Consider the following 23244-nt stretch of genomic DNA (forward strand, 5'->3'; position numbering starts at 1 on the left):
CCCAAAAAGGAGGAAGATGAGGAAGACGAGGGGATGGTGAGAGGAGGGAAAGAAGAAGAAGAAGGAAGTGGAAGCCCACATCGTAAGTTCAGCTTCCACTCCAGATCCGTAGGTGAACCTGAGTCACTTGAGCCAGCCTCCCTAGGTCGAAGTTTCCCCCACACGACGAGGAATCCCAGCAACACTGCACACACCCTCACCTCCTCCCAGGTGACTCTCCATCTGCTGTGCCTCAGAGATGTTACAGTATAAATGATGCACCCAAACACCCAAACAAAACATGAGACAACCATGTCCTTCTAACCCACCAAATGTACGTATAGGAAGAAAGCCCTCGTTTCAATGTCAAATATATACGTGAAAATTCCGATTTCCTTTTAGAAAGATATTAACCAGGTTACTGTCTACATTCTGATAAAATGAGTTTAATTTATCTGATTACTGTTACTTGATAAGTGTTAAATACTTTCTCAAGTGCACAAGAGAAAGAATGTAGCTTCTAGGGATGCACAGGCTGGTGTGCAGAACCCAGAGGGGTTGGGGACACCAAGCACTGTCACATCCCTTCCCCCTGGGCGGCACCTCCACACTTCACGGCTCCAGGCTCACCTGCAGCACAGGTGGAAGACCCTCTCCGGCCTCCCTTCAGACTCCGATTTTACGTGGACAATTTCACACACAGCATTTGCTTCTGCATCTAGAGAAATTAAAACAAGGACGAATGAGAGTATGTTTCAAAGAGATTTATTTGCATTTTTACAAAAGCATTTCCCATGCTTTGGTGTAGGATTAAAGAGAGCAGAGCCACATATGACCAAAGAAACTTCATTCCTATCCTGTGATCTCAAGAGACAAAATGATTGAGAACTTAATGGGCGTGAAGAAAAAGAATGCTTGGAAAATTACCAGTTGCTAAAATCTCCTTCTGGATGGTCTAAAAGGACAATCAGTCAATCATATTGATGGAAAAACTGACCCTTTTAGCTGCACAGCTCGTTTGGCTGAACTATTTTAATTAAGTGATTAGTTGTTTTGGCAACAGTTGGACTAGACAGAGCCCAAGATTCCAGTGCTGATTTCATCAGGCCAGTGATATAAAGAGGCAGGCCCCTGCCATCTGCAGCACAGCCTTCCCCCTGAGCGACTGGGACTAGTGCCCTGGACAAGCACGTCCTGGGAACGAATGGGATTCCTCTTTCTCAGCCTGCCCACAGCACCCAACCTGAAGGAAGCCAGAATGGTACACTGAGAAAGTGAGAAACAGTTATATTTAGAAACAACTTCTAAGTCTTTCAGTGCCTGAATATCATATTATTTTGCCGGGTTATTCATCATTAGTGTTTATGAAAGAAACAATTCACTGCAGACCTCAAGACTGCACGTCGTGAAGTCTCATCCTTACCTAATGGTTCAAAACCCTAGTTACAAACTCTCATCGTGCCCACATTATTTAACCAAGCAGGACCCAGATGCAGACAGTTTCACAGGTTTTCCCAAACGAAGACGAAATCTAGAAATTTCCATCTTCTGATTCTCATATCCACTGGAATTTATTTCATAACAAGAGATGTGTTGGCTAGTCTCTGTAAGTCCATTAAAATAAACTTTTATCTTGATTTTAAACTTGATTTGAATGAAAAGCCGAGGGCGGGAACGGAATATCATCTTCACAAAGCTGGCTTTGTTTTCCAAACTTAAATTCTTCATGTATTTCGTCCTCAATGAAGGCAAAATTCCTGGCTAAGGAGCCTTTGCGGTTTGTTATAAGCATACGCTTTCCTATTTATAAACCAGGCGCAAGGAAACATATGAACTAGATAATTCATCATCTAAGATTGCAAAGTAAGACAATGCTAGTGTTTAAGTGCCCAAACCTCAAAATATTATTATAGCTGTTTGTAGACCTATGATGTATAAGGGCCTGAAAATTCATGTGTAAATCAATTTTACAAATCAAATCAAAGCTAAAAAGGCACAAGGGTCCTCTGGGCCAGTAGGTTAGACAGAAACCTTCTTAAGGCAAATAATCATCCCCAATACATTTGCCAGACGTGGTTTCTGCATTTGAGTTCTCCTCCTGCAATGCATAACAACTGAGAAGGACGTGGCATCTACTTTAACTTGGGTGGGTAACTGGAGGTTTCCCAAATACTGCAGAAGGTTTTTCCTCATGACACTGGACTAGGGAAGAGGTGGTTCTATAAGGATTAGAGCCAATTTTATGGCTCATGGAGGTGACAAATGAAAACGGGGAGAAAATGAGTGACACCAACCGGACATGAAGAACTTATCGTTCATGCTAGATGCCAGAAACACAAAAGAGAAATACAGATCCACTGTGCACCTGCAGAGGTCCACTTCCATGGCCCCTCTTACAACCAGAAAGCTGTACCTGCTGTCCAAGTGGGACGGGAATAGGGGTGTCCCGAGAGTTTCCACTTGACCCCAAAGGTGCTCCCTCTCAGGTGTGCCCGGGAGAACCATTGCTGATTGCTCCTCCCTAAAACAGCCTCAAATTAAGCCCTGGATGGGGCCTCCGAGTCATAGCAATATTGCTATTCTTAGTCAATACCGTGCTGACATTCACTTCTCTTCTCATGTGCTGAAGCATCAACTAATCATCTTAGCAAGTACCTTCATCACTACCTAACAACTTGCTTCACGGCTACGTGGGTCATAGAAAAAGAACTGACATTTCGTGCTGATACAAAGGTAAAGATTTGTAAGGCTTCAGGAAGAAAGAATGTATTCAATCGTGTTTTTTGGGCTTCGGGTGGTCTTTTTGGGTCTCCCAGTTAAAAGCCAAGTGAGTTATTTACATAGGCTTTGTCTGCTGATGGTCACAAAGATTCTTCCCAGAAGTACAAGACTCATTGCTACTTAGATGTGAGTCCCTGCAGTATTATTAATATATATAACAGAATGAATAGAATTCCTTGGAACAATATTAAAGGCACTACCTCCATTCACTTAGTTCATTCATTTAATAAACAGCTGGGTAAATAAGAGGCAATGGAGAGACTGAGGGAAAGGAGACTTAAGCATAGAAGGAAAAAGATGGTAGGGTGGTTAGAACCAAGAGTGTGGATTCAGAAAAACAATTCATACATACACAGAAATAGGTACCCAACCTGTTTCAGAGTTTACCTGCACTTGCCAAAGCTCGAACCTGCAAAGCTTCGGTAGGAATCATGTGTCGAAATCGGAAGGGGTCCCAGTCCTCGTAAATTGAAAGCCTGTGAGATCCTACCTGCAGGAAGAGAAGGAACTAGGTGCATGAGAAGTCTGTGCTCAGCCCGGACCAGACCCGCACACACTTTCTAAACCAGTGATGTTGCAGACATAGAGAACAGACTTGTGGTTGCCAAGGGGGAGGGGTATGGGGGAGGGAAGGACTGCGAACTTGGGGTGAGCAGATGTAAACTATTACATAGAGAATGGAGAAACAACAAGGTCCTACTGCGGAGCACAGGGAACTCTATTCAATATCCTGTGATAAACCATAATGGAATAGAATATAACAAAAGGAATGTCTACATGTGTGTAACTGAGTCACTTTGCTGTACAGCAGAGACGGGCACAACACTATAAATCAGCTATACTTCAATAAAATAATAAAATTTTTAAAATATGTCATTAAAACAAATAAATAAATTGTTTTAATTTTCAAAAGAAAACCCAACAAGAACAACAACAAAGCAGTGATGCTGGAACCCCGGGTCACTCCCCCGTGTGCACTTTTGTTCACCCAGCAGCAAGCCAGAGGCCATGGGACCAATCTGCTGAGGGTGCGCGAATAAGCTTGCTAACCAAAGTCAGGCCAGAGAGAGACAAAGGAAGAAAGAGAAAAGGATCCCAAACAAGCACAGAGGGGCAGGAAGAACAGGCAGTGGATAAAAATAGTATTAGGAAGGTAGGTTCTGGCCATGGTAGGCCCAATAGCTGTTTACTTTCATGCTCTAAACGTGAGTCTGCCTGCAGGAAGGCAGGATGGGCAATTTCCTTAAGTCCTCAGCAATACTTAAAAAAAGTCATAAAACACTCAAAAAAAATCATAAAACACTCACGCCCGACAAAGGTGCAGAATTACAAGTACGCAGATACAGCTGAGGAACAGATAGCAAGGGAGATACTTTGAAACTATGGGGTGAAATAAGAAGTCTTACAAGTTTCCTCTTCTGTTTGGAACCATCTTTGTACACAAGGACCACAGCAGTTTTGAAGACTGGAAAAACAGAAAATGAAGGCAGTTAGGGCACATAAGGGGTTGGGTTTTCCCCTTCACTTTCAATAACTTGTGGTAACAAACACTACCGTTATGAAGAGGACAGACAGTCCCCATGAATCGGCTCCCATTCCACCCTCCACTCACTCAGCACATCTGAGAGATGCAAAAACCTGTTAAGACAAAATTTTCCAGGTCCCAGATAAACAGAAAAAGCCTGAAGAGATGGAAATAAACCCTCCTGCCCCAATGGAAACTTTTGGGTAAAATATATTTTCACTATGGTATCGATTCAGGCTTAAAACTTCAGCGTATACACATTTAACAAAAATGTACTAGTTCAGCAGCTGCAGGAACAATACGAACATCAATAATAATAATGCTTACGGTAACTTATATTTATGCAAATTAAGCTAATATTACACACACGCAGAGTGCTCCTAATTCAGGAAATGTAATTCATGTTTTTTGACCTCAATAAATAAAAATTAGTTTAGGAAGTAGAATGCAATTTTACTTTTTCCAAACAGGATGAATCGCAATAAACTATTTAGAAGCAGGGAGTCTGTAGTTTTATTCTTATATTCTTTGGGGGTGGGGGAAGATACAATGGACTTATGCATAATCTTCCACAGAATTCCTTAAACAACGCCAAGAACGTTCAGCACTCAGTGATTCTGACTCCCCCTGGAGAGGAAAGAAGAATTGGTGTCCAGAATGACAAGGAAGGGTGACCCCAGCCCATCCTTGGCTCCCTGTATCAGGGTCTCCATCTCCCTTCACACTCTGACCCCAAGGCATAGCAGGGACCACGTTAGTCACATGGCAGCTGGAGGGGGCACACCTGGTGTACCAGACACACAATTACAGGGAATTCTCAGGGACAGGCTCCCCAGGCTCCCAGACTCTCTGCAGACTAACCCAACGTGTCTGGTACATGTTTTATCATTTTTTATCCTACTGACCCATCAGGCTCCCTTTGTGTAAGACTGCAGGAAAAAAAGCTTTCGGGTACAAAGAAGCGGACCCCAGGCACTGGGTCTGAGCTGTCACAGCACCTGACTTCGTAAAAGTCCCAGAGGACAGACTGTGAGGTTCCCACTGACCCCAGGAGGCCACACCAGCTCTGCATGGAGGCTGCACAGGAGCACCCGAGGTGGCCCTCTGTCCTTACCATGAAGCCTTCAGAAATCAGTGCTCAGGACAGCAGGTCCCTTTAAAACGGAGGGAGCTCCACTGCACGAGAGGGTGAGGTTGCCAGTGAACTTAGTCTCAGAAGACCCACCATCTCACTGGGACCAGGGCTCAATGAGGTTGTTGCTGTGACTCTAAGAAGGCTACTGGTCTGCCTCGGTTTACCTGGACCATCTAGGATCACAGCGGTAGGGCCAGAGTGGACCTCAGTCTGGGCTATGAGCACTTCCGCCTTGATCTCTCCCTGATCTGCAGCCGATCATCACTCAGCTGACTCCAAGTGCTGCCCATCCCTTCAGACATGGCCTTGATGTCCAAAACGCCTGGCTGCCCTGACCAGCCTAAATCCCTCTTTCGATATCCCCAAAGGTGAACATCTAACACCCTTTAAGGCTGAAACCTAAACAAACTATCTCTTTCCTTCTTTTAAAGGTGGTGATGGTCAGCCCTGAGTACAAACAGCCGTCCTGGGAGTAAAACATCAAGGTGCTGGGTGGGCAGCCGGTCAACTTTGTTTTCGGAAGAAAGCAGCACTATGTCCTGAGATCAGAGCAACGGAAACAAGACAACCACATTTTAACCCCAAAGCTGCCTGTTCAGTGGTAATTAAGTTACTTCCCTCACAGCAACTCTTCCTTGTTTCAAAACACATTTCTAGGGCTTCCCTGGTGGTGCAGTGGTTCAGAGTCCGCCTGCCGATGCAGGGGACACGGGTTTGTGCTCCAGACTGGGAAGATCCCACGAGCCGCGGAGCGGCTGGGCCCGTGAGCCATGGCCGCTGAGCCTGCGCGTCTGGAGCCTGTGCTCCGCAACGGGAGGGGCCACAACAGTGAGAGGCCCGCGTACCGCAAACAACACAAAACAAAACAAAAAAAACACATTTCTAAGGCTCTGTTAGTTCTGCTTGCTACTTAAAAATCACACCAAAACTGCCAAACATGTCACCTTTTAAGGACTGGGAATCCGTAAATAAGCTCATTACGATGACGACAGCCTGCCTTGAGCCAAACACATACGTTGCCCCTCAAACCTCAAAACTGGCATTCTCCTGAACCCTTTCTATAACAGGCTGGCAAACTAGGGCCTGCCTGTTTCCGCACAACCCGCCAATACTAGTGCCCATTTGTTTACATACTGTCTACAGCTGCGTCTGGCTACTTATGGCCTCTTGGTCTGTGAAGCCTAAAATATTTACTATGTGGCCTTTTACAGAATTAGTCTGCCAACCTCCTACTTTGTCCCAGTCAAAGGATTTTCTTTTTCTAAATCTGTTTATTTCTAACTATAGGAAATATGTAAAATTCAGGAGACAGGCATCAAAAATCCCAATGTTGAACTCTGGAATGGTTCACCAATAGCCCAGCATCAGAAAGAGGGAGAGAGACGGTTTGGATCATTTCCTTCAGAATCCTACACCCCATAAGTGACCTACTCAGAAGCATCAGAAAGCTCCCAGACCTCTCCAAGAAGAAATTGCCACATAAGAAATGCAACTGTTAATGATGGAAAAACAAAACAAAGCAAAACAGACAGTATCCCTCCCCCTGCCCAAAATATCCACTACTATCAAAACCCACCAGCATGTCAAAATACCCCACTACTCCGCTGTATGTCATATTTAGTCACATGTTTTTCCTTCACATTTATAGGCTCCTTTATTATTTTTAATGAAATGGCATCCACAGCTACAGTGGCTCTTTGGAACCTTTAGGAATATCACTAAGGTTTTCAATGAAAGCTGAGTCATCTACTTAGGAAGTCCAATAAATCTTTGTATTAAATACTCTGATTTTAATATCACTAGGATGTTCCATTTGGGAATGCACTGTTCACATCGTAAAAGAAAAAAAAGAGTTCAGTTAAAGAAGCAGGAAGCAGGAACACCCTCCCTCTTCTGCCCCCAGAAAGATAAGGTAAGGAAGGAGAATGGAAATACTAGACTTCCTTTATACTATGTTCCTGCCCATGAATCTTCTAGTGGGAGGCTAGGAAAAGACACAACCTAAAACAAAAGCATGAACACTGATCACTGATCATGACTGACCATTTTATACCCAGGAATAACACTGCATGCTGTACAAGCATTTACGCACAACAGTGAGCCATGTCTCCTGAATATGTACAGTGCCCAGTGGACTAACCCATAGTTTTTCTCACTCAAAAAGCATTTTACAACATAACCACATGAGATTTCTAATTGCAGCAACTGCATCCATCTGAACTGGCTTATTGGAAAATTAATCATTCGCAAACATCACTACTTTCGCCGCTGTTGGCCACAATGCGATTGAGAAGCACCTCGTAACGGATCAAGGCGTCCAGTGATGCCACAACAGGTGAGGTGAGAATCATGCCCTGAATCCTGGCATCACACAGAGCAACACAGAGTTGGGAAGAGAATAAAAGGACTGGGGAGCTCAGAAACACAGATAGTTTTGTCTTGATTTTTCACTTGATTTTTCCTTGGTTTATTATTAACTTATTATTTTGAAAAGATATTCAGAGCAGCAGCTTAAAAAAACTCTTTTCCTGCCCATATGTCTATACCTGGGGGAGACCTGAACAGCCATTCCCTCCCTCTTGGTAGCTGGGTGGCCACGTTCGTCATACTTAGCTGGAAGGTTTAATTTAGTATCTGTGACATGTTGGTGGCCACAGCAGGAAGGCAATGCAGAAAACTGTAATTAACTATATTTTAATAAATTGTGTCTTGGAAAAGAAAGGTTAACTTAACTGCGAAAAATAAGCCAGCCTCCCTCTTCCCCTCCAAACCTTCTCGTGACACATACCAAAAGCTGCCAGTTCGGGCTCCTTTTTCCACTTTCCCAGCGAGGCCGGCGGGTTTGGCCAGATCACAGTGGTGTGCAAAAGCAGGTCTCCCATGCTCAGATCTGCAACCTGAAATCCAGGGCAAAACTTACTGGGCGATGTTAAAAACACTCAGATATCCATGACATTTTAAAATTCAACAGGCTGGTGTCAACTCAACTTCAAGAAAATAATGTCTCCAAATAATGTCTCTCATTTGGTCAACTTTTTTTCCCTTATCCTGCTTGCCTATCAGAATTTCAAGAATAAGGTGGCCAAAAGGTACAAATCGGGCCTCTGAAATTCACACGCAGTAAACCTGTCGAAACTGATGAACAAAATTGGAGCGGGTTTGTGTTCAAATGGAGAGTTAGCTAAGGAGCACAAATGGCTGTCGACAACAAAGATCCAGCCCGGGAAACTGCAGACATTGCCACCGGAGTTTAACTCCCTTTGGAGCCAGGGTCTTCTGGGAAGCAGTGGGATCAATTATTTCTTCTTCTTCCGACTCATTTTAAGGAAGATTTCATTTCACTTTAGAAGAGGGAAAAGAAGCCAACTGAGGAGTTGGGAGATTGTTCTTTAAGCTTGTGCAGCTCTGGAAACCATGAGGTCTAGTGTTGTGTCCCCGAAGGTCAAATCTAAACCATCTCAGATGGACAAGTTCCTCTTCTCCTTGTAGAGACATGATGATCCTGAGATTCCACTGGTGTCTACACCTCACAAGAGTCATGTGTGCCTTTTTCACTGGAGTCCTTGGCCCACTTCCAAGTCTATCAGAATCCCATCCTCCCACCCACTCAGCATCCTAATCACAGGCGAAAGGATCATCTGGTCTCTCAATGTGCTCCCTGTGCAAACATGTCAGAGCACAAGGCTTTGCAGAAATCAGAGTCCACGGTCCATCCCACTGGGAAACACCATAAATTGTTAGGAGGGTCTCCCTCTAGCACGCCTCCCTGAAGCACCCGCCCACCAGCCTCTCACTTCTGCTCTGCGTCCACAGAAACCAAGCCCGAGTCCTTCTTCCTCAAAGCAGCAATTTGAATATTTGAAAACTTGATGTTGAGCTTCAAGGACAAATGGCTCTGGGTTTGTTTTTTTTTTGCTGCTTTTGATCTGACTGGGTTTCTAGATACAACAGCTGCCGCGCAGCCCTCCATGGGGCACGGTGTCATTTGACACTGCCCTTCTCAAGCCACCAGGTCAGGCTACAGTGCTGCAGATGGGGTTCCAGCAGTACAGAATACAGTGGTATTGCTGCCACTATAATGGTTGGGATCATTATAATAATTAATAATTACTCCAATTATTATTGAGCAATATTATTAGTAGTACCGTCAATGGTTAAAAACATTAAGCAACTGTATTACTTTGTACATATTAAGTAACTAGTCAACCAAACACCCAGGTGAGTATACACTAAGGGAACTATATAGTCTCCACTATCCACGCCCCACACACCACAGCGGAGTGGTACATACATAAGTCAAATTCCTTGGAACCATTCTGGTCCACAGCCTTAGAGGGAATGTTTTTAAAAGTGATTAAATGCCATATGATCCAACAATCCCACTCCTGGGCATATATCCAGACAAAACTATAATTCAAAAAGATACATGCAACCCTATGTTCATTGCAGTGCTATTTATTGATACAATAGCCAGGACATAGGAACAACCTAAGTGTCCATCAACAGATGGATGGATAAAGAAGATGTGGTACATATATACGATGGACTACTACTCAGCAATAAAAAAAGAACAAAACAATGTCATTTGCAGTAGCATGGATGGAATTAGAGATTATCATACTAACTAAAATAAGTCAGAAAGAGAAAGACAAATACCATATGATACCACCTATATGTGGAATCTAAACTATGACACAAATTAACTTATCTATGAAACAGAAACAGACTCACAGACATAGAGAACAGACTTGTAGCTGCCAAGGGGAGTGGGGAAATGGAGTGGGAGTTTGGGGTTAGCAGATGCAAACTAGGATATATAGGATGGATAAACAGCAAGGTCCTACTGTATAGCACAGGGAACTATATCCAATATCTTGTGATAAACCATAATGGAAAAGAATATTAAAAAAGAGTGTACATATATAACTGATTTCCTTTGCTGTATAGCAGAAATTAACACAAAATTGTAAATCGACTATACTTCCATTTTTAAAAAGTGATTAAAGATCACTGGGGTAGATCATTACCCAAACTCTACTTCCTCCCTCTATGTATCTCCACCTTCCACCATGTGATTTTCTAGTACTTCCCACTAGACTACGCTAAGCCCCAAAGTCTCTGGGCTTGGCCATATGAGTTGGGCCGTGGACTTGGTATCAGAAGTTTCTACCAGCCCTCATAAGCTTCTGCCTTCCAGCCATGGAAAGGACATGCTCAAGACAATCACTGCTGCTTCAGCCTGGATCCCAGAATGAAGAGACATGGAACACGCTGAGACCTAAGCTCTGAAGCTCACCAAGACGAGCCAAAGCCCACCTGACCCACACCCTGTGAGTGAAATACAAGTACTTGCTGTAGTGAACACTAAGATTTTTAGTTCTTTGTTACCTGGTAAAAACAGGCTGATACAGTCCCAGTGCACATGGTTCCTCTCTCTTGACAAGTTTCCACACTGTAAATGTATTAAGGGGGTCAGGGCTGCTCCCTCTGGCCAACAGCCTCTCCCCTGGCCTTCCACTGGTCCCCTTTCCAACATCCTATCAAAACTCTGAGACTGGGCTTCCCTGGTGGCACAGTGGTCGAGAGTCCGCCTGCCGATGCAGGGGACGCGGGTTCGTGCCCTGGTCCGGGAAGATCCCACGTGCCGCGGAGCAGCTGGGCCTGTGAGCCGTGGCCAATGAGCCTGCGCGTCTGGAGCCTGTGCTCCGCAACGGGAGAGGCCACGACAGTGAGAGGCCCGCGTACCGCAAAAAAAACAAAACAAAAAAACAACTCTGAGACTGAGTTCCGCTAAAAGGCCTCTACCCCAACAAGGACTGGGATGCCTTGCTGAGTCAGGTTTTCCGAGCCCTTCTTTTAAGGGGAAATGCCCTCCTTGGCCTTTTCTTCATCTGACCTAGGCAAGAGGGATGCTTGCTCTGTGTGGTCCAGCCCAACTCCCTAGAGTTTAACACGGGGTAGGGACTGAAGGTCCAGCTTCATCATAAAATGTTTCTTTGTCCTCTGTGGATATCTGTCTTCAGGGACCTCCTGGGGACAGTTGGTTGGTGATAGCATCAGGTACTCTGTGTCCCTGGAATGTTACCATTTCAGTATAGACCTACCATTCCCAGTAGATACTGATAAATATTCCCATTCCTGTTTACCAACTGTTCACAGTACCAGTCTAGGTTTTTTCCTGGATATTGCCATTAAAAGGTTACTCAAGGATCAGGAATCACCTTTGTGAAAATCAGGCCATAACTTGTAAATGTCTGCCTCTATAGGCTGTTTCCATGGCTGTTCCAATATACTGCTTGCTGTAAGTACTGTTGCAGAATTATAACTGATGTTGGCACAGAGCATCCTATTTCCCCAGGACCGTTCTCCCTGTGGTTTCATTTTTGTGGAATCAAGACCACTCTATCCTTTCCAGTTAGAAGACCATTCTCTTCTATGGAGAAAAAAAGAGATCAAGTAGATCTGAGTCATTTTCTTTGAGTAATCAATTTGTATTTGGCTACAATACCTATGGCCCCTTTTAGGGGCCTATTTCTTTCTTATTCTTCCTATAGTGCTAAGACATAATCTTTCAGCGCTCTCTCTGGTATCCTCTCCAAGCCTTCATTTTTCCGGTCTTCAGACATCCTAATACTGATATAGGACTTTCCTACCCTGTAATACTGGTATATGATCAAATGTCCCTCCTTCCATCTTTTGCACTTTTTTTTTTTTTCCTAACAAAATCTCTGCTCACAAGAGACTGCTGTGTATAGCACTGTATCTCTTTGTTCCTCGTTGGAAAGATTTCTTACTTGGTTGACAGAATTTTATTTTAGAGGACAGGCAGTCTCACCAAAGCCATATCCCCTTTTATAGTCTCTGACTTTTGAATCGTATTCATCTTTTTTTCTAAAGTCTTTGCAATCTATCCATATCACCTTCTAGTCTTTAGCATAATGGTGCTTTGCTCTCATTAAAATTCAGAAATCAATTCAGAATATAATGAAAAATATAATGAAATACACTGAAATTATTCATTTCCATGACCCAATAAAATTCACTCCTGTCAAAATGAAATAAACTAAAATACAGGATGGAAGAAGCCTTATGATCTAAAACGTCTGCAGTATTATTCATAGTCATCAATAAATGAAGCCAAGCGAACTGCCTGACAATAGGAATTAAGTAAATCATTGTTCAATCACACAATAAAATATTCTACAATAATTTCAAGGATTCTTTTGAATCATTTAAAATAACATGAAAATTAAATAATTCTTTGTTCACTATAAAAAATTTCAAGGTACAAAATAACTTCCAAAATATTCAAGAATATATAAAGAACTATATTTAATATTCAAGTATATAATATACATACTTTTGTAAAAATTAAAATAAACACCAAAAGATCAAGAGGTTTTACGTTTTGAGATCATAGATAATTTTTCTCCTTGCCTTTCTCTGAGGTTTGCCCTTTTCTTTAATAAACATAGTATGTTTTTCTTACTATAATAGTTTTACAAGAAAATGGGAACTAAATCAAGAGTAGCAGTGTCCATCCTTTCTACACTCTGATAGATTAAATTATCTGCCTGGTAGACTGAGAACATTCTCACGCTCTGCCTGAAATATCCATGTTGAAAAAATAAATTGTATTTCAGTGGAAAACTATGCACACCCTCCTGGGCTATCAGAGTCCAGCCCTGTATCTATGAGCCTTTGAACTCCTTTGCCACTCTTCGTAAGGCGTAGGTAACAGATAAATGTATAAATTCTCTCTAGTCTGGTAGCGACTTCCTCGTGCTGTAGAGAAACCAATTTGTCTCCATTCACAAATCATCTTGACATTTCTTCACTTCATACATATACCTGTGCTATTTTGACTGTCTGGTTCCCTCACATCATCTGAGTAAAATAAATTCCTTCATATGTGTTCACTTGTACATCTCTATGAGATATCATGAATTTACCTTTTTCTGAAAAATCTTTTAGTAGTCCGAAACCTTGTTTTGTTTCACTGAGGACATAAACGTGAACCTAGATAATAACCCTTTATACCTCTGAAGATAAGGCTGTTTTCACGTCTAGACTAAACAACCAAGCCTTACACCCATTCTCTCCCCCACCGCCCCACTGCCCTTCCCCCTCTTTCCAATCACAGCAAGAGAGTTTTTCTTCATAGTTCCCTCCCAGCTTGTCTCCTTTTTTGAGGCAGAAAGCAAAACGAGGACAATATTCCAATCAAATCGTGAGGTACAGAGGCACGGATGAATATCATTACATATCATATCTGTAATGATATACTGATTCATTTTAATATTATCAGCATTTTTATTCACATAAGCTCTTCTCAATAACTCAGGCACAACTTAGAGTTCATGCTACGGTTTTCTCAAGTATATCTGTTCCTGTGACTAATTCTTCTAAGTAGATTTTCAGGCAGACTTAAAAAAAAAAGATTCATAGTCATTTGAAACTTTCATTCACTCAACAAGTATTTATTGAGTACATACTACATGCCGGTTATTATTCTAATCTCTGGGGATATAGCCTCCGCCTTCATTGGTGTTTAGAGAAACAGCCCAAGTTACGGTCATGGAAATTCACTCTCACATTTAACACAAAACAAAACCAGAGGTCTCGAGGGTGAAGGGGTGGAATCAGGACATGTTTCCTATATTAAGAAATAATTCAGCTGAGAAAGAAAATTCACAGTGTAGCCTTGCGTAAAGGATAAAAGTTCCACCAACATGGGAATGTAAACTGGTGCAGCCACTATGGAAAACAGTATGGAGGTTTCTTAAAAAACTAAAAATAGAACTACCATATGATCCAGCAGTCCCACTCCTGGGCATATGTCTGGAGAAAATTCTAAGTCGAAAAGATACATGCACCCCAATGTTCACTGCAGCACTATTTACAATAGCCAAGACATGGAATTAACCTAAATATCCATTGACAGAGGAATGGATAAAGAAGATGTGGTACATATACACAATGGAATATTACTTAGCCATAAAAAAGAATGAAATAATGCTATTTGCAGCAACATGGACGGACCTAGAGGTTATCACACTAAGTGAAGTAAGTCTGACAGAGAAAGACAAATATCGTATGGCATCACTTATATATGGAATCTAAAAAATGATACAAATGAACTGATTTACAGAACAGAAACAGACTCAGAGACATATAAAACAAACTTACGATTACCAGAGGGAAAGTAGGGGGGAGAGAGATGGGAAAATTAGGAGTTTGGGATTAGCAGATACAAACTACTAATATTTAAAATAGATAAATGACAAGGTCTTACTGTATAGCACAGGGAACTATATCCAATGTCCTGTAATTAACTACAATGGAAAAGAATCTCAAAAAGAAGCTGAATTACTTTGTTGTACACCAGAAACTAACACAACACTGTAAATTAATTATACTTTAACTTAAAAAAAGGTTTCACCCACAAAAACACTATCCTTGTAACTCTTTTACTTACAAATAGCACCTTAAAAAGAAACAAACCAGCCCAGCTCTATGGATAGGTGTGCTGGGAAGAAGTGGGGGTCCTTACCTCTTTTTTCTCACCGGTCTGTTCAGCAATCAGCTGGTCAAACACAGCCCCAAATTCTTCATGGATTTTCTGCATTTCATTGATATGACTTGCAACCTTATTCATAGTCTTGATGGCCACTAGAAGAAAACAGGTCATGAAATAAATGAAAAGGCTGTTTAAAGGCTCTCGTGGAGACCCGAGCAAGGAGCGGATCTCAGGGGCCCATGACTCACAATCCAAGTGGTAGTGTTCCTCACTCTCCGCGTCCGTCAGAGCAAAAAGCTCCTTCAGCAGAAGTGGGTACTTGAGGATCCTCTGGATGGGCTTGATGAGGTAAGACTCCAGAGTGGACGAGTGTTGCTGCTTCGGGTTCTGGGCATCCAGGAACGCCTTGAAAGCCGCGTCCATCTTGGCTGGAAGAGTTTAAATACAGGTTGTCTGGGCAGGATGTCGAAATGACTCCCTTTCTCACAATTTCACTCACTAATTCCAAGGTGCCTTTTCACAGGACTGAGAGTCCAGTGAGTTGTCAGAGGGGGGAAAGAGGGCTCAGAGGCACAACTGGAAGGGCCTGTCCATCAGATTTATTTGTTTATTTGAGGGGCGGCCCAGTGAGTTAAGGGATAGCAGAGTCTGTCAATCTCATACACATGGACTTTCAGGGGCTGCTGTTCATCGTCCTTGCATTAAGAATGTCTTCTTATTCTGATACTTTGACGTCTGAGGCCTTACAGACCCTGGGGAAACTGCCCATCTCAGAGCTAGCCACTTCCTAGATGGTAAAGGACTCAGTTGGAAGCATGCCTTTCACATGCAAGCCAACCAGTGCAGAGCCACCTGCCTCCTTCCCTCTTCTGTTAGCGTTTTCTAGGCCACTATCTCCCCTGCCCCTCCACCCCAGAGCCTGCTGAGATTATTCAAATTACCCAATCCTAAACCTGTTTACCCTGCCTCACCCACTCCTTCCTGCAGAAACCACAATAAAGGGTCTTGCCCATGTCTTCCCCCTCACTCATCCTGTCTCCTGGTGGGCTGTGGTGCTTCCCCCCATGGCCCTGCATGGCGTAGTGCTCCCCCTTCTCTTGGGAGCCGTGAGTAACAAACTATCTTTCTGATGGCAACTGTCTCCTGATCTGTTGGCCTCACCATGTCTGAATAATATGAAAGCCTACGTTTGAAAACACTCCTTACGCCAGTTTTTCTAATCCTTCAAGCATTTCCTTGCTGGTAGAACCTCTTTTGAGAAAAGGCAGGAAAATAAAAAGCAGCAGCGGCACCTTGCAGCTCTGGTAAGTGGAGCAAGGCTGATCCCCTGCAGTGAACGCCTTTTAAGATCTGTTCTATGTTAATTCGGTGATACGAGCTATTAGGATTTATTTCAGAGGGAAACATACATCTGACCTAAGGTAACTCAGGCAGCACTTTCCTCACCAGCTGAGCATTTATCTGTGTCCCAGCGGGGCTGAAAAGCAGCCCTGGGGAGTTGTGGGTCCCCAGACAATTACAAAGGTACCTGCCAGTGGATAATTAGGAAGACACGACTTACGCCCTCCAGGTGCAAAGAAATGGCAGAGAGAGAGGCTGAAGTGAGGGCAAAGAATGGTTAGAAGAAAGGACAATATATCAAAGTGACTAACTGTAGGCATATATTTTTTAAGCTTCTGATAAAAATATATTTCCGTCTCCAGTAATTAGGAATGTGAGCTAAGAACAGAAGATGTTATAAAAGGACACCATGAAACTGTAACATGATTCTTCTCAGTATCTTTATTCAATTAAGAAAAACAGCAATCATGTGGGGAAGGCCTTGGAAAGACTACAATCTTTTCATCTGTTTAAGCCCCATTAAGAGCAATCAGACTCCACGGGTCCAGCCACCAAATCCTTGAAGGGAAAGAAGACTGGGAATGAGGTGACTGAGAAGAAGCCCATGGCCTCGGAAGCGAGCCCAGGCCCAGAGCTGATGCATGCGGAGGCTGCAGCTTCCGTGGACATCCCAAGTCTTGGTCCATGCCCATAAGGGGCCTAGGAATTCCCCCTGAAGTCCTCATGCCCAAAAACACGTCCATGTGCGTTTAACCCATCAAGTGTATTTCACACATCAGGGCAAAAGAGGGCACGGTTCTCAGCTCTTTGAGCGGTAAAGGGCATCACTCCCATGCAACCTAGATGGGAGTCTGTTAAGAATCATAGGCTATTTGTCCTCAAAGAGTTCTCTTCATCTTCTTGGCACATCTGGCCATTAGAAAATTGTGGGTCACACCTAATGTCTTAAGGGATGGTTTTGAAGGATTTTCTAATATTTTTCAGGTGCAACAAATAATGGTTTTGAATTTTAAAAATCTATAGGGGCAGAATTTAATCTAATCAAAGGATTAAAAATAACACAATTGCTTTAAGAACTCTCATGAGTATATAATTTTACCATAGAGCAAAGTGCTCTAACACTGTTATGTTAAAAACTCTCATAACATAGCATTCAATTAAAGTTTAAAAAGATGCACACACACAGAACTATATGACCAATTCAGCATGTGCAAAACCACAGACTAGGCCATACAGCGGGACAATTTCCTTGTCCTACAGCAGGACAAGGAAATTCCCAGGTTCCCTTTAAATTTTTGTGCTGAAGTAGAACTCTTTTGCCTAGACTACGACTATCATTAAGTATGGCATTATCTAGGGCAGGATCTTTTGTTGTCCAGAGACCTGTGTTGTATTAATGTTTATTATAATATGTTTTGAATTAAATCAAGCTAGTTCTCTTTGGCAACAAACATAAATATAAGTAAATTACTTACAAATTCAGCAGCTGTTTACATGGCAGCCACAGTAAAGTGTTAAAGAAGAGCAGGCTGATTGCCAGAGATTCTTTGAAATCGAACTTTCTATTGGTTCTACTGTTTACCAAGGACATGTTTCTCTAATCCTTGAACCTATCAACAGTCACATGCAGAACTATGGAAGCGAAACAACTCTCTGGAGACTCTCCGAACACCCCATCATCTTCCTAGAACACTTAGGAACAGCAGCTTGCCAATCTAAAAATTCTGTTCTTTTCCATGCAAAATATAATTACAGCTGGAATGATTTTTGTAAATAATTGAAACAATTTTAGTAGTGATGGTGGTGACTATTAGCACACACCTGAGAACAAAAATAGGTGAGGGAAAAATGAAATGCCAGAAAAAGGTATATGAAGTGTGGTAGGTTATAACAAAATTAATGAAAAATAGAAATAAAGCAGGGGAATTCTAAACTCCCTACGTTTCTGCATAATTGCAAAATGACTCATCAATTCTGGCCCCAAATAACTGAGTCAAAACGTTGATGGTAAGAAAATTGACAAAACTGTTAATTCAAGATATAATGCATTTCATTTCTCAGTACAGCCGGGCCCCCGTATCTACAGGTTCTATCCACAGGTTCTGCATTGTGAATTCAACTCACCATGGATAGGATATATCTGGGAAAAAAAAATTCCAGAAAGTTCCAAAAAGCAAAACTTGAATACACTGCACACGGACAGCTATTTACATGGCACTTATATTTTATTAGGTATTATAAATAATCTAGAGATGATTTAAAGTGTACGGGAGGATGTGCACAGGTTATACGCACACACTACGCACTTTATATAACAGACTTGAGCATCCTCGAATTTTGGTATCCATGCGGGGGGCCGGGGGCAGGTCCTGGAACCAATCCCCCACAGATACCGAGGAACAACCATACCCTTAATTTGTGGCCTGTTGGAACATCCATCCGGCACAACAATGACTCCGATTTCTGTCCAAAAGCCCCCAACCACAGTTGGCCACACAGATGTGAACTGACAATGAACAGGCCCACCTGCTACCCAGTCCTCCCAGGCCTTACCTTTCACCAGAACCTTGGGGACCTTCGTGTGGCTAGCACAGAAGGCACTGTAGAGCTTGAAGCGGTCGGCATAATACAGAAAGGATCCCCCCAGAGAGAAGAGCACCTTCTGGATTTAACAAGAAACAATGCAGTTAGGTTAGGGTCCTCCTCATGTGGAAATATCAGCAGGATATAGCAGGGAGCTCGCAGCTGCCTGACTCTCCCCACAAATCAGCACCACTCACACCTGTCACAGCCTGTCTCAGCTCACTGATGGCCTATGGGAACGTGTGTGGGTTTACATGTTGGTGTAATAGATGCTGGATTTGGCTTTCTCGGTAATTACAGTCAAGATGTCACTGGTTTTCCAGGCTTGTGTCTTTCAGTGACCTATCTGGGATGTTTGAATGTTACCGAGAAAGTAGATACGGCATTTTGGAAAAGACAGAAATCTGAATTCTCTCATTAGTTCCTGTTGGGAGGTAGAAGTGACAAACCAAATAAAGGCAGGAAACGCATATATCTCCCGAAATAGAAAACACATCACTAACTCCACCCTCTCCAATGCCATGCTCTCTTCTAGCAGGAATAGATAAGAACATAAGAAATAGACTCAACTAAGGAATTAGTACTGTCTCCCAGGCCATACCCTCTGCCCCAACAGGATCAAAACTAGGTGGAGACTTTCCCTATTAGGAATTTAATATGCCTGAGGTGGGATACTTTTTATCTTACACATTTTATAGAAATATATGTAACAGGCCTCAGAAAAGTATCTATGAGGTTTCACAATGATCTATTCTAGTTCAGAAAGAGCTACTGCTTATTTAAATTTAAAATTTAAAACGTATGTTCAAAGCAAAAAAAGAAGCTATACATATAAACATATCCCCATATCCCCTCCCTCTCGCGTCTCCCTCCCATCCTCCCTATCCCACCCCTCTAGGTGGACACAAAGCACCGAGCTGATCTCCCTGTGCTATGTGGCTGCTTCCCACTAGCTATCTGTTTTACATTTGGTAGTGTGTATATGTCCATGCCACTCTCTCACTTCGTCCCGGCTTACCCTTCCCCCACCCCGTGTCCTCAAGTCCATTCTCTACATCTGCGTCTTTATTCCTGTCCTGCCCCTAGGTTCTTCAGAACCACTTTTTATTTTTTAGACTCCATGTATGTGTGTTTTGGATTTGAGTGATAAATTGGGTTCCACAAAGTGCACTTTATTGAATGAACAATGTAGAGAAATCTGATAGAATATTAAAAACAAAAAAGGTTTATTATGAACCACACATAACTGGTAATTAGAGGCCTAAATTATTTTCCTACATGTTGTATTTTTCCTCCTTTACTTCTCAAGCCCCATCCCTCCCAAACCTCACCCCCTTGACCGAGAGGGTTTTGGGAGGGGCAGTCTGACTCTGTAGGTATAGTCATCCTTTGAGCTATATTCAACAATCAAATGAGAAAAAATATAGAAGAAAAAGCTCGATTGTAATGTCTTACTTTAGCCATATCAAGCCATTCATTTAACTTTATATTTACTAGGCACATACCATACAGCAAACACAGACAGAACATTAAGGTATTCATTTCTTCTTCCAGCCTTAAAAAATGATCTCAGAGCACAAAGTGTGCACAAACATGAGGGGTTTCTACACAAAGGCTGCATTTCCCCTGTGTTTCTCTTCTGCAGGACTTCCCAGAGCCTCTCACTGGCTGACGGACACTGCAAACTTCCAAGGGGAAATTTTATCAAAACTTATTTGACCTCAGGACCAATTTTTTTTTCTAATACTGTCTTAGGCAACACAATTTGAATATTTTAACAAGTGTTTATATTTTTGACAAATATATAATCAGGATTTAAATGAAGCAGCAATGGCGGAAACCAACAGCAACAGGTTTAAGAGTGAACGCTGACTGTCCAGAAGCCAACTCAGAAGTGCCAGAGAGCAGCCCCGGGGCCAAGACTATTGAATGTGCACCAGTTGTCATGTCTGACAGATGGAATGGAGAGGGTCAGATGAGGCACTAAATTAGTGAAATGAAGGTCGGGGAAGAAAGTTCCACTTAAATGGAATTTACAGCACTGACTGCTTAGAGTAAACTTGCTAAAAGGATCACGCACCAACCCCTCCCTAGAAGAACTCTGCTCACAACACAGTTATGTTCATATCACCGTTCTGATAACTAAACTCTCCTGAAGTGATCAACTGACTCTAAACGCAAAGAACTGGACTCACAGCAAAAGCCTGCTACATGAATAGAATGAATGTTAGATATTTTAGATTAAAACCAAATGTTTTCCGGTCTGTCCGCATTTTTATTATGTTCCACATTAAGCAACTTTTTGATTAACTGACAAACTACTGGCCCTTATCATGGTGTTCTAATATCCTATTAATTAATTTATCAATGAACCACACTGTACTTCAAATGGACAGTATGACCAACTACCCTGAAGAGAAGAAAAACGAACTAACACAAGCAATTTCTGAACACACAAAAATGAACTATATGCAGTAGCTAGGGTTAAAGGGATATTAAGCCTGCAACTTACACTTAAATGGTTCAGAGAAAACAATAATATTCTATATACAGAGAAACACACACACACACACACACACACACATAAAGGAAATAGGTAGGGAGAGAAAGGATAAAGCAAATGTGTTAACATTTGGAAGAAGGCTGGGAGAAGGCTATCTGGGAATTCTTTATACTATCCTTGCAACCTTTCTGTAAGTCTAAAATTACATCCAAATAAAAATAGAGAACTATACATGAATATATGTCCATATGCTTATGTGTATGAATATGTGTGTGCATTCTAAATGACTCCTGTTGCAGAGGGACTGTAAAGAGATGACACACAAAAATATATCGAAGGGGTAGTCTTCATCTCATCCTACAAACCTGTATACATACTAACATTACACAGCCAGGTTTCTGCAAGTGTTAGAAGAGAGTCAAAGTGTATGAGGGTTCCCACCTATATGGACAACTGAACCCAAGTTCAACACAAGCACAAAAGCAATTCAGTGGAAAAGGACTGAAGGATAGTCATTTCAAAAAATAGTGCTAGAAACATTAAATATTCATATGCAAAAAAATTGACTTTGATTCACACCAGATCAGAGACCTAAATATAAATCCCCAAATTATGAAACTTTTAGGAGAAAATCTTTATGACCCTGGTTTAGGCAAAGAGTTCATAGATAAGACAGCAAAAGTATGACCCAAAAGAGAAAAAATTTGAAAACTTGGATTTCATTAAAAAATAAAAACTTCTCAGGGGAGGGATAAATTAGGAGGTTGGGATTAACATATGCATACTACCATATATAAAATATATAACCAACAAGGACCTATTGTATAGCACAGGGAACTATACTCAATATTTTGTAATAACCCTATAAGGGAAAAGACTCTGAAAAAGAACAGACGTATACGTATGTATGTGTGTAACTGAATCACTCTGCTATACACCTGAAACTAACATAACATTGTAAATCAACTCTACTCAATTAAAAAAAAAGAAATCAACTTAAAAAAAAAAACTTCTCTTTGGGAGATACTGTATGACAAGGAGAAAATATTTACAAATCATATATCGGTTAAGGGCTCATACACAAAATTTCCAAAGAACTCTCAAAACTCAACAATAAGAAAACAATCCAATATAATAAATGGGCAAATGATTTGAAAAGACACTTCACCAAAGAGGATATATTGAAAGCAAATTAGCACATAGAAAGATACTCATAGTCATGTCATTAGAGAAACTAAAATTAAAGCCACAATGAAGTGCCACCACCTACCTGCTAAAATGGCTAAAACTCAAGAGTGACCCGACCTTGTTGTAAGAATGAGGACGAACAGCTGGTGGGACTGTACACTGGAACCGGTTTGGAAAATAGTTCCACTGTTTCTTAAAACGTTAAACATACACTTACCATATGACCTAACCATTCCATTCCTAGGTATTTACCCAAGAGAAATGGAAGCATATATTCATACTAAAACTTGTACATAAATGTTCCCAGCAGCTTTACGTGTAATCACCAAAAACTGGAAAAAACCCAAATGCCCAAGAAAGGGGAAAGGATCACAAAGTGCAGTGCATCCACACAATGGAACACTACTCAGCAATAAAAAATAATCATGGGTATATGTAACAACAGGGATGGAACTCAATATAATTACACAGTAAACGATACCACATAAAAAAGTGTACATGCTATACGTTTCCATTTATATAAAATTCCAGAATGCTAACTAATCTGTAGTCACAGAAAGCAGACATAGTTGCCCGTGGCTAAGAGGCAGCCGAAAAGAGGAAGGAGAGAGGAATCACGAAAGAGCAGGAACAACAATTAGGGGTGATATTGTGTTCATTATCCTGATTGAAGTGATGGTTTCACAGGT

General features: G+C 41.8%; 1 protein-coding gene across 11 annotated transcripts in view; it reads right to left on the reverse strand.

The window, feature by feature from the left end:
• Positions 1–23244, reverse strand: part of TIAM1 (TIAM Rac1 associated GEF 1) — a 504950-nt gene that overhangs the window by 7769 nt on the left and 473937 nt on the right. For all 11 annotated transcript variants that reach the window (XM_073804434.1, XM_073804432.1, XM_073804433.1 and 8 more), the window contains 7 exons: positions 18835–18943; positions 15189–15368; positions 14974–15092; positions 8209–8317; positions 4167–4225; positions 3148–3250; positions 610–697 (listed from right to left, as the gene is read on the reverse strand). In XM_073804434.1, coding sequence (XP_073660535.1) covers positions 610–697; positions 3148–3250; positions 4167–4225; positions 8209–8317; positions 14974–15092; positions 15189–15368; positions 18835–18943 — 767 coding nt within the window. The remainder of the gene's footprint in view (positions 1–609; positions 698–3147; positions 3251–4166; positions 4226–8208; positions 8318–14973; positions 15093–15188; positions 15369–18834; positions 18944–23244) is intronic.

Source organism: Tursiops truncatus, chromosome 4, assembly GCF_011762595.2.
Source record: "Tursiops truncatus isolate mTurTru1 chromosome 4, mTurTru1.mat.Y, whole genome shotgun sequence".
NCBI lineage: Eukaryota > Metazoa > Chordata > Mammalia > Artiodactyla > Delphinidae > Tursiops > Tursiops truncatus.